The sequence below is a fragment of the Ammospiza caudacuta genome, chromosome 3, assembly GCF_027887145.1.
Source record: "Ammospiza caudacuta isolate bAmmCau1 chromosome 3, bAmmCau1.pri, whole genome shotgun sequence".
Lineage (NCBI taxonomy): Eukaryota > Metazoa > Chordata > Aves > Passeriformes > Passerellidae > Ammospiza > Ammospiza caudacuta.
In genome coordinates, this window is record NC_080595.1 from 73,463,852 (window position 1) to 73,480,942 (window position 17,091).

At 36.1% G+C, this 17,091-nt stretch overlaps 1 protein-coding gene across 1 annotated transcript in view; it reads left to right on the top strand.

Annotated features, from left to right (window-relative positions):
- Nucleotides 1-17,091, top strand: part of PDSS2 (decaprenyl diphosphate synthase subunit 2) — a 111,349-nt gene that overhangs the window by 67,924 nt on the left and 26,334 nt on the right. The window contains exon 3 of the mRNA XM_058801748.1: nt 698-896. Within this exon, the coding sequence (XP_058657731.1) occupies nt 698-896 (199 nt within the window). The remainder of the gene's footprint in view (nt 1-697; nt 897-17,091) is intronic.

Below are 17,091 nucleotides of genomic sequence, written 5' to 3' on the forward strand. Positions count from 1 at the left end.
ACCCCTAAACTGAGAATGTATATGTTATATGTTGGAGTTAGAAGTGATTTGTAAACCTATCCAATAAAATTGGCCCCTTTGCTAGATAGTCACCTTTGCTTCTGACTAAAACCACCAGTGAAATATCATTAGTACACAGTTCTAAAACATTCAGCTGTTTTTCCTCTCCTGCCTGAACCCATCCCCTTTGGTAGTATTGAACTGCAAGGTATTCTGTTATTAATTTAACTCTAATTTGAGCAGTCATTGACTGCAGCATTCTTACATTGTTTGGATTGGCTTGCTCAGGACCCCCCTGCTGATATGTCCTTTGTTTCTTTCTATCATTACTTTCTGCTTGGCATTTTCTTCATGTCAGTGTCCCTCAAGCTTCTGGTAGACAAAACAGAAAAAAGAAAGCACCCGTGAGGACTATATTGATTATTTTGCTTTATTTTGTGAAAGAATTCAAACAAAGGGCAGCATTCTCCCAAGTGGAGCCTGTGGTACCTGTGGTTTGCCTGGAAATACTTAGTGACAGTTCTCTGTGTTTGACACCTCCTGGTTGTGGCTTCTAGAAGTACATAGAAGAGCTTGCATGATAATTAATAAAATACCTGTTTAGCACATATGGTTGTTTGTTTATTTTCACTAAGAATCTCTGTTCTACTCATAGCATCAAACATAATTGTGCTTTTTCTTTCCTTCTTTCTTTCAGTCAAAGAAGTCTGGCTGAGATCACGGAGCTGATCCATACTGCCTTTCTGGTGCATCGTGGCATAGTAAACATTGGTGAACTCAAGTCCTGCGATGGCCCTCTGAAGGATATGCAGTTTGGGAATAAAATGGCTGTTTTGAGTGGAGATTTTCTCCTAGCAAATGCTTGCACCAGCCTTGCACAGTTGCAGAATACCAAGGTAAAAAAGAAAAATTCCTCTACTGCCAAAGAAAGTAAATATTAGCAAGTATTTTGAAAGAGAGACCCCCTAAAAATCAGCAGTTATGTATGTATATATGGAGCATCATTTAAAAATCAGCAGCCTTACCATTATAGCTGTCAGTTTGGCAGTCTGCTGTTGCTCTGAATGTGTTTAACAGTCTCCTATGGAATTACTGTGATGATATCTTCAGTATACATTCTGAAGCACTGAAGTAATGGATGGGTGGTCAGTTTGGTGAGTTTAAGGCATATTCATTACATGTCAGGCTACAACACCTCTGGTGTTGTACAACTCCCAGCTGAAGACATGTTTGGTCTGGGTTTTTTTGTTTTTTTTTTTTACTTTGTGCTTTGTGAGAGGTTTTCTGTCTTAGATAATTTGGGGAGCAAAAGGCTTTACTGTTTTGTCTCAGATGACTTTTTGCTTTTAATATTGTTAGGGATTTGGATGTGCCTGAATATTGGATTGCCCTACTAATGTGTATGTACTGGCTTCTGAAGGACAACTGCAATCCAACTGCTTAGACAAACTGTTTGAAACTTTACAGGGAGATGTTTTTGATGAGAAACAAATTGAGTATATGTATTATCTTAGAAAATGAGATTGATAGAGACATTAAGAGATCCTTTCTCTAGTCCGTTCTTCTTTTTGCCAGATAGAATCAGCTATACAAAATCATTCTTGATCCACATTTATCTAGATTGTTCTTAAAACCTCCAGTGGTGGAGAGGGATTCTTGGGCATCCCTGTGCCAGCCTAGTAGCACCTGCATGAATGGCTGAAGAGCTAAGTGTGCCACTCCAGTGGAAACAGGAAACAGTACGTTTTGCAGAGGTGCTTTTCATACATTTGAAGATTGCGGCCATGTTGTAATGTAGGATAAATGTTTGTCATGTGCAATTGTCAATAATCAGCATCGTTGTAATTGTCAGCCTGAGTAGTCTATTTTTTTTAGATTGTCATGCTAAATCTCCTTGTGGTAGTAGAGTATTTCTGTGCTCCTTTGATCATAAGTATGACAGTTTCTCTCAGAAGTGGTGTCATTTTCTAGCACAGAGCTGAGATTCAAGAGAAGAGACAGAAAATTAGATGTCAATCTGCTGGAATAGTGGGTTAAGCCATTATGGTGCTAACTTGTAGTAAGTATTAGGAAAAGAAATAAATAGTGCACACCATAACCGAAATGGGATGTAATTGATTTTAGTAATTATTATTAATTTGTATCAGCTGTTTTTTTTAGTACCCTGTAAGTTTCTCAAGACAGACCAAAGGATTTAACCCTACATCAATTTTCTGTTTCAACATAAGAGGAAACTTTTGCAAAATGTAGCAACTATTACTTTGGGTTTAGTACATCATTAAGTATTGCAGCAGGAATGTATAATCCCTGAAGACTTGCCAGGAAACAAGCCTACAGTGAAATGAAGCACAAGTGCAAAGAAATACTTTTTTTTTTTTTAAAGCAATCATTATACTGCATGTTGGAAAATTCTGCCAAAACATTTTAGCACTTTTTTTCATTTTTCTGACATCTAAATACTTTCATAGCTTCTACATACGATAAGTGGGATGCCATTATGGAAACTGATTGACTTAGTAAATTATTCTTTTTCATACGTCTAACCCTACTAGCAAAGTTAGAAAAATTGAAGTACAAGCTATAGAAATCTCTTGACAGGTGCAATGATTTAAACATACTGTATTTATTCTTTTGTAAATGAGGAATTTTCAAATCTGGCATCTGTTTTTTAGCAGTGTGAAATAACTGTGACTTTTTTCCTTCATAATGTTTTGTGTTCTTTGATGTAAAAAGTAAAAATCACAGTACTGCTTTTTTTGCTGGCATTTAGCAAATTGACTATTGAAATGAGCAGCATTTTATCATGCATCGTACTGACCATGGTAGCCATAACCTCCATAGACATGCATAGCTATTGTGTAGACCAGAATTTAAATTAAAGGGGGTTTTAACATAACTGAACTCTTTGCTACCAGGATAATTTTATTGTCTGTTAAATTCATGTCTGAGCTTGTATATGATGCATTTATCTCCCTGCTTCTCTCGGGGCTGACAATTAGATGTGAAATTCTGTAGTCGTAATGAAATGCAGAGCTATTTTATAATTGCCAAGGGTAAAATTAGCAAAGTCAATTATTTTCCCTTAGGCTTTTCCCTGTAGATATTAAAAGGCTGCAAGGTAATTGCCTTAGGTAACACTTTGATTTTTAAATAACATTAAATATAGGAATTGTTGTTGTTAATTCATAGTAATTTTCTTCTTCTTGCTACTGTTATAGAATATTACTGTAATGATGTTAACAATAATCAAGGCTCAGGGTTTGTGTTTTTGGGGTTTTGTTTTAAACTAGTGCTCATATCTCTCATTAGTTTGCTAAAGTTATGCCAAAGAACATTTTGGGGTGGTGTATTGGGTTTTATGGTTTTTGATCTCTGAGATACAAGGACTCTAGATTGCTTTAATTGTCAGTTGGAAAGCCTCCTGTAAGGTAAACTCTGCTGTTGTGCTATTACAAAATCATTGCAAATTTTGGTTTTTGAACACTTAACAATTCAGAAGAAAGCATTCTCATTTTCTGCATTGTGAAATCATGGTACATTAATTATGAATACAAAGTTGGTATCAACTGAGGCTAAAAATATTGAAGGGCAGATGCATGTGAGTGCTACGTTTCTGTAATCATGGCAAAGTCCTACATCTTTTAAGTTAATAAAAACTGTTGAAAATGAGCACTAATTTCTTCAAAAGCCTTTACAGTACAAAGCATTATATTGATAGATGTGTTAACTCTTCTTTTGTACTTTTTGATCACCTTATATAAGCTAACCTTTTGGATGGTGGCTCTTGGCCTGCTGATTGCAATGATAAATTATGTTGTTGATTGAAAATTATATGGATAAAACCTTACTTCAGAACTGCATCCTGTAGCAGATTGTTTATTGTTAATTCATGGATTTTAGAACAGAATTGAGCCCAAAGATGAATTGATTTGGGATCTTTTAGTAGTTGTTATATCAGCAGTGGAATGGTGAACCTTTGGCAAGGAAGGGCATGTTTGTGTTTTGCTGCTTAACTAACAATGCAGTAATGTGTGGTGATGTGCTGACTTGTTGGATTGGGGTGTGTTTATATGGGATGACAAGGTTATTTTGATAGGTTTTCTCATTTTGAGGCTGCAATGCTCCAATACTAGGATCATGATAAGATACATGTAATATATATGTAGAAGTCATTGTAAATACGTAGGTTGGGAGTGATGGAAAAGTAAATTATGTTTGCCTAACAAAATTGGGTACCTCCCAGCTATCCTGTGGGATATGTGACCATAAGCAGTTTTAAATAAACGTGCTAATAAATTATTAAAATGTGTAAAACGATCTGTTTAATGAATGGCTCTTCATTGCCATCTGAAGACAGTATGTCTTTAACATTTGTTGTCTTGCTTTGCGTAGCCAAGGATGTGGGGATGAAACTGCTAAAAGCAAATCTTTTGAATAAAAGTCCCTCTTTGATAGCAAAAAGTGTTAGTTTTGTCTTTGATTTCTGCTTAAGTAACCTTCACTTCCTATAATATTTTTAGGCTGGCATTCAGATGGAAACATAGCAAAAGTAATAACCATTAATTGGCTTTTTTGTCACCTGTCATGTGGATGTGGGATATGGGCATTTTTACCGTGAGTGATGTGTGGATACTGACCACGATATTATCAAATAATGTGCTTTTTCAGTGTTTGTAACAGAGAAGTTGGAAGAAGCCTGTCACAGCATCAAAGCTGGTGTTTCCTTGAGCATCTGAATCATCAGCTGTCTTACAAAACTATTGAGGAGATGCTCAAAAGGCATAATTATAACCAGTTTTGATGCTCTTACACTCTAAAGAGAGTGATGCATAGAACTTCAGAAGGCTGAAATGGTGCATTTTAGTGCAATGCCTAGAAAATGGTAAAATAATTTGCAAATGCATTTATTGCAACCTCATGAAGTGATAAGAGGGCATCCCTTTGTATATAAAGAAAGAAAACCCACAAACCAGCCAAACAACCAAAACAAAACCACCAAACCCTAACATACACAAAACAACAAAAATAAACCTCCGCAAAGGAAGAAAAAGCCTATCCCAAAACCATGAAGTATGTGGTATGGTAGTGTTCTCTGTGGTTCTTACTGAAATCTTGAGAATTGACTCAATTTTTCCCACTGTAATTCAGTACCTTCTTCTTGAAATGATTGAACTCTTCACAGAAACACTTCAAAATCTACAGCCTGAAAGCTTGGAACTGGATTTAAGAATCTTGTCTGTCAATGTAGAGCTTTGCCAGAAGACCACATTGTAGAGCATTGTTTTATTAAGTATTATTTGTTCATAAATAAACAGTAGCACAGATGTAGTACTTATGTAATGGATCCATTTCCTTATGCTAAGTTTATGTATTCCTAAAGGCATAAGTGTGCTGTTTATCAAATAAGCCTTGTGTTTACATAAACATCAATAAGTTACTAATTTAAGTCCTCCTATGTCTTCCTGTTGCAACCACCTGAAGGTGCCCTGCACTTCAGATAAGAACTGTTTATTATGAACTATGGTTTCTACTTCTGTAGCATCAGTTGTGGTCCTGTGGGGAAGGCTCAGTTTGGAACTTAAGCAACCTTGGTGTCCAGTGCAGGATATCAAGAATATACTCTTTGTGAAATTGTGCCAGTTGCTCTTTTGAAGTAAATTGACATTTTTGAGCACTGACAAGCAAGCCAGGTTAGAATTTACAATTTTAATTTTTACACGTCATTTAACAGTGTTACTTGTATCAGACTTTTTCATTCCCTGAATGATGTCAAAAGAGCATAAATGTGTAAAAAAACCCCCATCATGAATCTGCCAAGAAATACCCTTTTAAAATGGAAACTAAATGTTAATAGTTGCCATTATAAAGGCAACCATTAGCAGCTATTGGCTTGTAATAGATTCAAATTACCATCCCTCAGAACAGTGCATTTTGTTTGAGGTAAGTAGAGGGTCCTCCTTCTTAAATGTAGTGGAGATAAGTTATTTTCAGAGCAATGAAAGTTCTTTTGAAAGAGAGATTCTTCTTTGCTATCTCTAGTGGAAGATTTGAACCATAAATATCTGCTAAGTATATTTACAGCATATATTTTTATTATATTTTACATAACATAAACAGAGAACTTTATTACCTGAACTTTCCTACTGGGATTCAGTAGCTTTAAGAAGTAATGTGCTTGCTCCCAGTTACAGTGTTCGTATAGAAAACTGAAGCTGGTGATAGAACCATTTTTGAATCTTTTATATATTTTTAGTTGTTTTTAACTCTTTGCTCCCATATCGACTTTCTTTTTCTTCCCAATACAAGCTGCTGCTGGAGATGAGTATCTTTAAAATGATCAGCTTACAGAGCAGCTGGGTGACAGGAATTTGGGGAGAAGCAGAGATCAGATTAGATCAAATTTGATTAAGAGGCAGTTTATAAAGTTTGATAATTGTGTTGTCTTCTTGAGGGGAAAAAAAAGAAGAAAAAAAACCCTTCAGATTTTTATGTGGAGAGCTGATTAAAGAGCTTTTCTGAAGCCCTTTATCATGTCTGGCTTGGTGCACCTTCCCCTGCAGCACTGTTTGATGATGATGTACTGGACAAGACAGGGAGTAGGATAGTATCTATATTGTTGAGTGTTTTTGTTTTAATTTAGTATTTTAGAATGCCACAGGGGTGTGTCTCAAAACCAGACATTGCTGAAACATGCCAGTGAGTTTAAAGAGCTCTGAGCTGATTTATGGAAAAGTACACTTAAGGAACACTGCTTTGTCTGGATGCTGGGGGGGAGAGAAGAAAACCAAGAAAGAAGTCTAATGTTTTTGGACCCTTAAACTAATGGGAGGTGACACAGGGCAACATAGCTAACATGACTGAATTATTACATAATAAAGCTCTTCCTTAGGTGACCCTGAATAAGCAGTTCCTAATCTTAAAATATTGAGATACTGAATATTGTCATGCAACTTAGCATAGCTTTTATTGGAGAGTGCAAACACACTCTTAAATACTGAGAAATGCATAATAATTGATAATTATGTATGAACCATAATGAAGAAAAGTTTTATTTGTTATAATTATTATATTTAGATGGCACCAAAATGTACTAATTTACATATCCTTTGAGAGGTAAAATTAGATTTCATTTAACTGTAAAGTAAAACATAAAAGAGATGGTAATTGAAATAAACGTTATGTTCATTTAATGGACATGTATTGGTTTTTCTTCCAAATGTTCTCAAACAGTGAATTTTCAATAAGTTTTATTTACTGAAGTTTTATTGACAACCATATGAAATTCCTTTAGTAGGAAAAAGGCAATTTTTGTTATAGTTGGTGAAAGTATTGAGGCATTAGCAGGGGAAAAAAATCTTGTGTGTTAGAGATAAAAGCTTAAAATCCATTGGAATCAGTACCTGGTAATCAAATGTTTCTCACACCACTGCTGTAAAACTTTTGCCTAGTATTTCTGCTGTCATTAGAGACAACAGCTTTTATGATATTGATGATGACAATAAAACTGTGGAATGATGCTAGTGAGTCTCCTAATTACTGCATTGTACTCTTCTCATGGTCTCTTTTGATGCTTGTGTCTGTGGAACAGTGTCTTGGCAAGTGCATCTTTTGCCATTGTTCTCAAGAAGTAGCCCCTCAAATAACACCTGAGCAAATGAAGCATTCTGTTTTCTGAATAGTGCACAGGATTTTTTCTATTTAACATTTGCTATGTATAACCAGTAATATAATTGAATATTTGTAAAATTTCATTACCTTAATGGCTGTGGTTATATTTTTGAAAAGTAATCTTTTAGAGAAGTTAAATCAGAGGATTAGGTGACACAGTTTATTAACTTATTAATTAAATTAAAATTCTAAAAATTAGACTTAATGTGTAATTGGGATAATGTTAGAAACAGTCTCCTTTTAGATCAGTAAGAGTCCTGTTGCATTGCAATGAATGCCAGTTTGAGATTAAAACTGCTTAACTTTGCCTTCATTCCTAATCAGTGCATTCCTCAAATAGATTTATCCTTTACCTTAGTGGCCTTTTGCACCTGTACTGGTTTTTAAAGCTAATGCTTGTGTTAATCTTTCCCAAAGTTAGTCTCCATGGGGGTTAGTATATGACTGCATGGAAAGAGTATATTTTTCTGATTCTTGGCCATGGCACTACTGGAAAATTTTATGCTTAGATTTCAATCTGTTTTCTGTCCTCCCATTTCTGCATGAAAAAATACTTCTAAAAAGACAGAGCGATTTCTGCCACTTCCCTCATGGATGTCTGTGACTTCCACACAGTACCTTGTTGCAGAATGATTGCTGCAGAACATGGAAAGACTACAGCTGAGACTGATAGCAGAATATGTCATCATAGGTGTGGTTGTATCATCAGTCTAGATTAAAGTCTTTCCCAAAAACATGCTGCAAGAATATTTTTAAAGCATCAGGGCATGGTGCTGTTGAGAACAGAGTTGTGAATGTTTGAGATTCTGCCTCAATGTCGCATTGACCGAGTGACTGACGGTCTCAGGAAGTTTTCCATTCAGTTCTGGTGAATTTTCAGTGGCCTACCAAAGATCTTTACACCAATTTGCATAAAGTCCATGAAATATTCTTGCCTCTGAATCATCTCACTAACAATCTCCTCAACTTACATCTGAATTCACCTTCTTCATAGTAGCAATCAGACATGTCCTTCTGCTTCTCTGGTCTGCCCAGCAGGCCGAAGTCAATGTTTACTGCTTGAGTTCGTCTTGAGTTCATTAACCAAATACCTGTCATTATTCCAGGTAAATATTGTCTTCCTCGGGGATAAGCTGCACAGCTGCTTCTAACACCTGATTTAGTAATTCTTTGTCTTATAGAACTGCTGTTTGCCTGATAATTAACAGAATGGTCTGGAAAATACAGATATGCCATCTACATGAAAGAGAGGGCTTTTCAGAGATGACTAAACGTAAATGAAGATAAAAATTAAAGAAAATGAAGAAAGGCTGAATCTGATGAAAGTCAAAGGTCATTCAACATCTCAAGACAATCACTAATGAGTTCTGGGTAGTTGGGGTCTCTTCCTCTTACATTTGCTTCCTTAATGTGCAGCATTGAGTTGGTAGTTATCTAGTGGGGAACACAAATACTTAAAGAGTCAGAAATATTTACAGGCTTAAGATATATATGTGCATATTAAATATGTATATGTGTGTGTTTATATCTGTGTGTATATATATATATATATATATATATATATATATATATACTTGTATATATATACATCTAAATTTAATTGAATGTTAAAGCCAAATGTTGGAATAAAAGTTTTTTCTTTTTTCTGAAGTCAAACACCCTCACTTTTCAGAGAAATTCCCTTTGAAAGATTTAAGACAAACATTAAAAAGTGTCTAGATTTAATCTTTCTGTGACTGTTGACAAGAATATGTATCCAAGATCAATACCAGAATAGTAGCAAATAGATATTAAAAAGAAAACAAAATTTATTCTAAGAAATTGAAACAATGAAAATTTTTGAGTATATGATGTTATATTCTGCATGAGTTGCATACTGTGGGAAAGGCCTCTCAAAAGCCAGCAGTTCTGCTACTTCATTCACCACTAAATTACAATAGGTATTGGCACTGCCTGCATTTCTCAAACAGAGATGTTTGTTACAGCTTTTTCTTTCACAGCTGTGAATAATCATCATGGAGGAATTCATTGCTAAATAGCTTTATCCCTTACACAAATTATAAAATTAAAAAGAATTTTCACAGAGCAGGTATATGAAATGAGAGTACCAGTGAAATTTCTTCAACAAAAGCACTGGAAGAGGCTGCACAGGGTTGAGTCACCATGCATGGAGGTCTTTAAAAGATGCGTAAATGTGACACTTAGAGACATGGTTTAGCAGTGGGCTTGAAACTCCTGGGCTTAGTTTGGACTTGATGATCTTAAAGATCTTTTCTAACCTAATGATTCTATGATTAGGTTAGGAAAGGTGATGACCTCCAGAAATTATATTTGCAATGTCAGCTTCATTCTCTTTATGGCTGAAGAAATGGAAGATCCTAAATTTTGTTTTCATGGCTTTATTTGAAATCTGTTTCTCAAACGTAGGAAGATTCCTATTGAGTGTGTGTGTATGAGGATCAAATGCAATCAGATCTGTATTGGGTGAAATGCTGTCCCAGTATTAGCTGAAACAGACCTATTTTGTGTGTGAGTATTTAATATATACTAACTTTCATCTTTGGATGTAAGGGGGGTATTTGGTTCTAGAGGTGGATTTTCATGACAGTTAAGGCAGTTAATATATAGTTTTACAGGACTGGAGGTTATAGTGGCTGGTATGTAATCAGCTGTACATCTGGAGTATGGCTTCAACAGACAATACACTTTTAAAAAGTGAAAATATATTTTTGTCATGATTTGATTGCAACTGAAGGCTGTTAGCAATAGTAATAAGAGTCTGAGACTAGTCTGCATAGGCTTTCTTAGTCTCCCAAGAATGTAGCTATTTATAATAGGGAAATCTACTCCTAGTTCAATCAGTAAACCTAACTCTTACCTAAGAGTGTATTTGTCAAATACAGCTGTGTAACCTTGACTGTATTATTTCAAAGGTGAGGAAAGTTGTTGTTGGTGCTGCAGATGTAAATATGTAAAATCAGCTGTGGTCCTCCTCCAGAAGCTGCTGGTGTCAGAGAATGGTTGAGGTTGACAGGGATCTCTGGAGTCTGTGCAGTCCAAAGCCCTCATTCAAGCAGGGTCAGCTAGAGACAGTTGCCCAGGACTATGTCCAGACAGACTTTAAATATCTCCCAAAATGGAGACTTTGCAACCCCTTTGGGCATCCATTGTTGGATGCCCTCACAATAGCCTGTTTTCCTGTATCCAGGTTGCATTTCATGTTTTCATTTGTGCCTGTTGCCTCATCCTGTCAGTGGGCACTGTTGAGGAGAATTTGGTTCCCTCTTCTGCATTCCTTCTCATCAGGTGTTTATACCCATTGTACTGCAGGAGAGGCTAAAATCGATGCACCATGTAAGTAGGGCAATAGATTATATATCTTCCCTTCTTTTTTCACTGCTGTAAAGCTTGTCTTTAAAATGAACCTTTCTGTGGCAGCATTTTTTGTAAAAGTGCTGTAACATCTGGAGTGGTTTCAGTGTAATAATATGGTAAAATGCATAAAATTTTAGCAGTAATATAAATGAGTTAATTGTAATTTTAATCTAAATGCTGATGTATTTGACTTCTGTTGGCTAGCAAGAATATTGAATTTCTCAATGGACTGTATCTGCTTGTTAATATCAGTGTTTTGAAATTCAACAGCATTTCACTTGGAGTCTAGAGTCTGATTGCTGCTATCCCAGGTAAAGGAGGTTGTTGATTTGTTAGTTTAACAAACATCTGCAGCTTCATTAAGTTGATTCCCTCTGTCAGATGCTAAATGGACTTACTTCTGATTCACGTTTATTCAGGTACAGACTGTTTGAAATAGTAGATGCTACTTGCAGGTACAATTTGTGTTATTCACTTTAATCCTCAGTTCCTCTGTGAACATATCCCAGTTTAATGGTGGTCTGCAGCAGCGTGACTGGGAGCAGCATTTTATAACCATGCTTTCCTGCACCACTTATGGATGGGGACGTGTTTATATCTACAGAACCCTGTAGTCATTATGCCTTCTTTGTTCACTGTTTTATATAGAACAAAATTGTAATTAAATTACCCATCAGCAATCAGGTATTTCTCTAACCTGGGCCACTCAGCAACAGTTGTTCAGCACTTCAGTGCAAGGATCTGCTGCTGTGGATCTGCAAAGGTATTAAGAAACTGTGTAAGGTATCATGTGGAAGTAGACAAGGAAAATTATATTTCTTCTGTTGGTTATGTTGTCCTTAAGGAAAATGACTGAATTATACACTAAAAGTCTTTACACTGATGAAATCCAATTCTGTAGATAGTGCTGCATCAGCATAAAAAGGGTAACTTAACACTGGTGAAAATCCCTAAGGCAGACTGACCTTAAGGTAGATATTTAACAATATTGGCAGTTTTCAAATTGACAGCTGCTGATTATTTGTAACGTCTTAGAAGCACCTTTTTAACAAGTAGTAGGGTTGGATGATATGTTTACACTGTATTGTTATATTGTAGTTTGCTACTAATTCATCATTAACAGAATGAAGAAAGCCATAACTCTGTTTTCCAAGACCACTTAATGCTTGAAAGGCAAATCACTGTCCTTTTTGTGTGTTCACTAAGAAGAGAGAGCCAGATCCAAAAGACAGTAAAGCTCAAGATGATTTCAAACAATAAATCCAATAGGATTCAATAAACATTAGATTAAAAAAACCCATTCTCTAGGCTGGCACGTTTGATTACCTGTATGACTAATGGTGTTTGAGGAGATTGCCAGGAAAGAAAATTGAATTTCACTGTTCTTGGAACTCCTTAGAGTTTTCACTCCCCCCTCCCCCCACTTTTTTTAAAGGCATTATTGAACAATCAAAATCCAAAATCAGCTCTCTTTGCTGAGTTTTGGCTTTAGCATCCTAGTGTTGCAATGGTTTTGGGTTAGTTTCTGTGGAATTTTTGAGTGTTGGAGTATTTCTCAAACTAGTGCTTCTTTGGGGAGGGAAGTGCAAGCTGAAGGAATTTTTATTTGTGTATTTAATGGTTCCTGACTATCTCATTTTCTTTATTTCTGTGGAGAAGTCCTGCTACATTTTCAAATCTATGCATCAGCATCAGGATTAGGATCTGCCAATAGCAGATGTGTGAGGAAAGGATATTGTTTCAACATAAGGATGGAAGGAATTACTTGTGGTCCTTCTCGGAAGGAATTTGGCAAAGCTGTGAAAGTTTGTCAAATAGAAATTGTGAGGGATGAAGAACAAAGTTATATCCATTGCTCTTTTCTTCCTAGTGCTGCTTCCTGTCTTCCCACAAGAGCTTCATCCTTTCTGTGATGTTTCCATTGAAAATATCCAGTAGAGTCTGGAGAGACACCACATTGCTACTCTGAAATAGTGTAATCAGTTCCATTTCAGCTGAATTTAAAATAAAATGACCATTCTTTGAATGGAGCTCAGATTCATTCCTTTTGTAAACCAGAAGGAAAACCAGGGAAAAACCCCTAAGTTTTGTATTATGTTGCAGTAAACTTTAAACAAAGTATTTTGTAGATAAGTTAAGAGAGCAAAGTGCTTGCATTGCTGAATTGATGGCACCAATATTGTCTTTTCATCCAGGTTGTTTAAAAACCTTGTGAAGGATGAGTGGGGCTCGAAATCCATTCTTTTTACTGTGCTTGATAGGGTCTGAATCATGTCTTTCAACTCTGGAGAAAGTATTGTACCAAAATGTGTTCTGTGGTTTCCCTGCATTCCTTCTAGCACAGAGTTTCACTTCCATTAAAATACACCTCTTTTTCTCTAGACAGAATTGAATCTCCCTTGACAGTCAACTGCAGTCATGAACTGGGCTGCTGTACCTGCAACAGTGACCATGTGCCCCATGTGACACCATGTGTGATGCTTTGGGAATTCTGAACTCTTATGCATAAGTCCTCAGGAAAATACACAAAATTCTGATTTCAGGAGAATGAAGGAGGACATTCATTAAGTCATTGATTGGATTTCCTGAGTAAATTTACTTCTTCAAGTAATAGATAGAAATTTTGAGCTTGAGTAATTAGATTCAAAGTAAAATTAAAGAGTCTTGAAGGGCTAAAGCTGTGCCTTTTTGATAAACAAGTTAGGGCACCAGAAAAAGGTAAATTAAATTTCACCAAATTTCTGCTCTTTAACCCTATAGAACTCTTCTGGGACTGAAACACAGCATAGTCTTTTGGACTATTTTATATTTGAATGAATTGGAGAGGTCAGAGCATGTGTTCTACATTGCTGTGGAATGAGCAATCAAATGGTTTCGTCCAGAATTTACACCATGTTATCCACTTAGTCTGCCTAAATAGTAGGAGAGATTTTAGCTTTAACAATCCATCTCTTTTCCCTGTATTCATCCTAAACTGATGGCCTTTGTGTTGACTTTTTAAAAGCAGAAGAGATCACATCCCTACAAAAAGTGTTGAAGTAATTCCACCTCAGGAAAAAAAAAAAAAAGACATTTCAGAACTATTGCAAAGTGTGTTTAAAGGGTGTGGAATCACTTGCATGTGCATTTGTCACCTGCAAGTAATGGGTCATCCCCTGGGCAATACCCAGTCATGGGGATACTGGAGGAGCAGAAAACAGCACTTTGGAAGATGCTGATGCAGAGTAGAAAATAAAAATACAATGGAAGTTTGTTTTCTCTCAATGTGTGGTTGCTCCTGCTCATCCCGAGGAACCAGGCTTCTCAAAAACCTGTTGAGGAGTGGAACACAGTGGGAAGAGAGATTATGAATAGGCTGCCTTTGGTATCTTTTGGATTTGCTGTTTTCAAGCACTAATTCTGGCAATTCTTTCTTCTCTTCCCTCATCTCTGAACCTTTTTAAAATGGAGCTCAACTGTCAAATGAGAAGAGAAGCAGTTGAGAGCATTTCATTTTTCATCTAACTTCCTCTCTCCTCAGACTTGCATCTCAGAAATGTCAGCACTGGTCAGGCAGAAAGGCAGCAATGAGAATAAGACAGCTTGGATAGTTTTTGCTGCTCTTATGCTGGCAGACTGCATGATTTTCTGGAAAATCAGTTCACTGTTGCCATTTTCCCCTTACATAAAACAGTAGGGAATAAATTTAACAGGAGATGTTGATTGCTTTCAAATTTTCTGATGAAAAGTGCTGCATAAGAGCTAGACACTGTATCATTTCATGAATACTACTGAATCTGTAATAATTTTTCTTCCTCTGTCATTTTGGGATGCAGAGGAAAATTGCCTGGTTTCCTCGTTTCTTGTTTCTTTCCCCAGTGCTCAGGACCCCAGGCCACTGATGTTAAGCAGGAGATACTTTTCATAGATCAGATTAAGGGTTGGTGAGGTAACAGAGCCTCATGCAAGCATCCCACTGTGCTCTTGAAACTGGAATTTCATTCCTGGTAGTGATCTGTATAGCCTTACATTACCTGAAAAGTATTTTTATATATATTTGGAAATAAGAGGGGTAATATTAATACTAAATTCTCACTCACATATAATGTTCAATATGTGACTAAATGGTATTTAACATAATAAAGATTCTTCTAAATAGTTGTTATGTCATTCTCCTGAGATGTTTTATAAACTCTTAGAGGAAGAGATACAATTGTTCACAAATATTTCACCAAGCTTGTGTTAAGCCAGTTAAAATTGCCTTGGAGAGTAGAGTTGCACTAAAAAGAGGGAGGAGAGGTGGAAAAAAGAAACCCCAAAACAGGGTCCTGCTCAGTCTAGAGTTTCAGGCATGAGAGTAAAAGGTCTAGTTATCCAGAGCCAGCTGCATTGTTAAAAGTTCATACTATCACTTTGACATTTAGAGTAGGACTCTGTGTCTTTGTAAATTCCTCTTCGTATTACCAGTGTAGGTCTCTGAGCTCAGACCATTTCACAAACCATAACATTTTTGAGTGAGTGATTGATCTGTATTATGTGTCCTAGCCATCAGAAGAATCTGGGGATGTTGCTTGTATAAACTGTAATACAATCTGATCCTGGGCATTTAGTTACAGACTTTCATAGACCTATTGGCGATACTCAGTCCTCCTGGATTTGGGAATAAGGCTTATCTGATACCTTAAAAAAAAGGGGGGGGGGGCGTGAGGGTTGTTGTTAAAAAAAAAAAAAGAGCCCCTCATTTTCTCTGTACCCCCCCTTAAATAACTCAACACATCTGGTAACACTGTCGGATCATTGTCCTTTCAGTTCCTTCAAAGCTCATATTGCTACAATATTTCTTCGGTGTCTAGTTTCCTAAAGGGCAATGTGATTTCTTTTTTTTCAGGCTGTTTTTGTAGGTCTTGCAAATTAACCCATATGCATTGCATGAAAAAACATGACTTTTAATCAGCACCATTTCTAAAGTTAGCGCTTGCTCTGTGTATATGAATATGTATATGAACCAGTGTTTAAAAGAAAGAAAACACAACCTTTCTCCTAGTACTCAAAACTAGCATACAAATGTGGTTTTATTATCAAATAAAGCATGCCTAAATGTTAGAATATCTTTCTGTTAGGGCTTTTATCATTTGACTTCTTGTCTTCAGTTACAAGAATGATAAAAATTGAAACTAAATCTTTTAATTCAATAAGAACTACATTGAATTTTAGGAAGCAAAAAGTGGAATCAGATATAGAGTCATATGCATAGGAAATTAAACATTCAAGAAATTAAAACTTTGTGAGCTACCAGAGGTAGCCTTAAGGTGTGCTTATTTGAAATGCCTGCATTTAATTTTACAATAAATCTGAGTATTTTGTTCCAATTAAGACAGTTCATGTGCACAACTTAAAATTTTACAGTAGTTCCAGGGAGACCGTGGACTACTTGTTTTACATTCTGGATCAAGTTCAGATTTTTAGGCTTCGCTTGAATAAAATAAAAAGCCTGAACCCTGAAGATAATACAGATTGATAAATCTGATTTAAACATTCCCATGTTGCAGACTTTCAGTGTATGTGGTACAGCTGAGCCTCAGGCCATGCACTAAATACATCCACAGTGCATTCCCATGGCACCTGAATACCAAATGATCACATTTGAAAGGTTACCTTTCTATGGATTCTGACTTTTCTGTATTAGCCATGAAGATTAGAATTTTAACAGCTCCCAAGGAGAGGTATTGTGAAGTATTTACTTGGCACGAAAAAAACAAAACAAAACAAAGCCCAGATGAGGTACTGTCTCATATTCATGAACTGGGATTTATTAGTTCTGTGAACGTCCTTGTGAGAATACACTCTATAGTTCACACTGTAGGAAAAACAAGTCTTGTTTTTCATTTATATTAACTTAAAACTTTGATAGAAGAGTTACTGTAGTAGAGGTTTTAGCAGAGACATATCACAGAATATATCTCAGTAAATCCTGAAGTCTTTCACAATTAGCTTTCTTCGTGGTTTATCTCTCTGGAAATCTGGCAGTAGCTTTGTTAGTCAATTTGGTGATGATTAAAGATGTAAGGC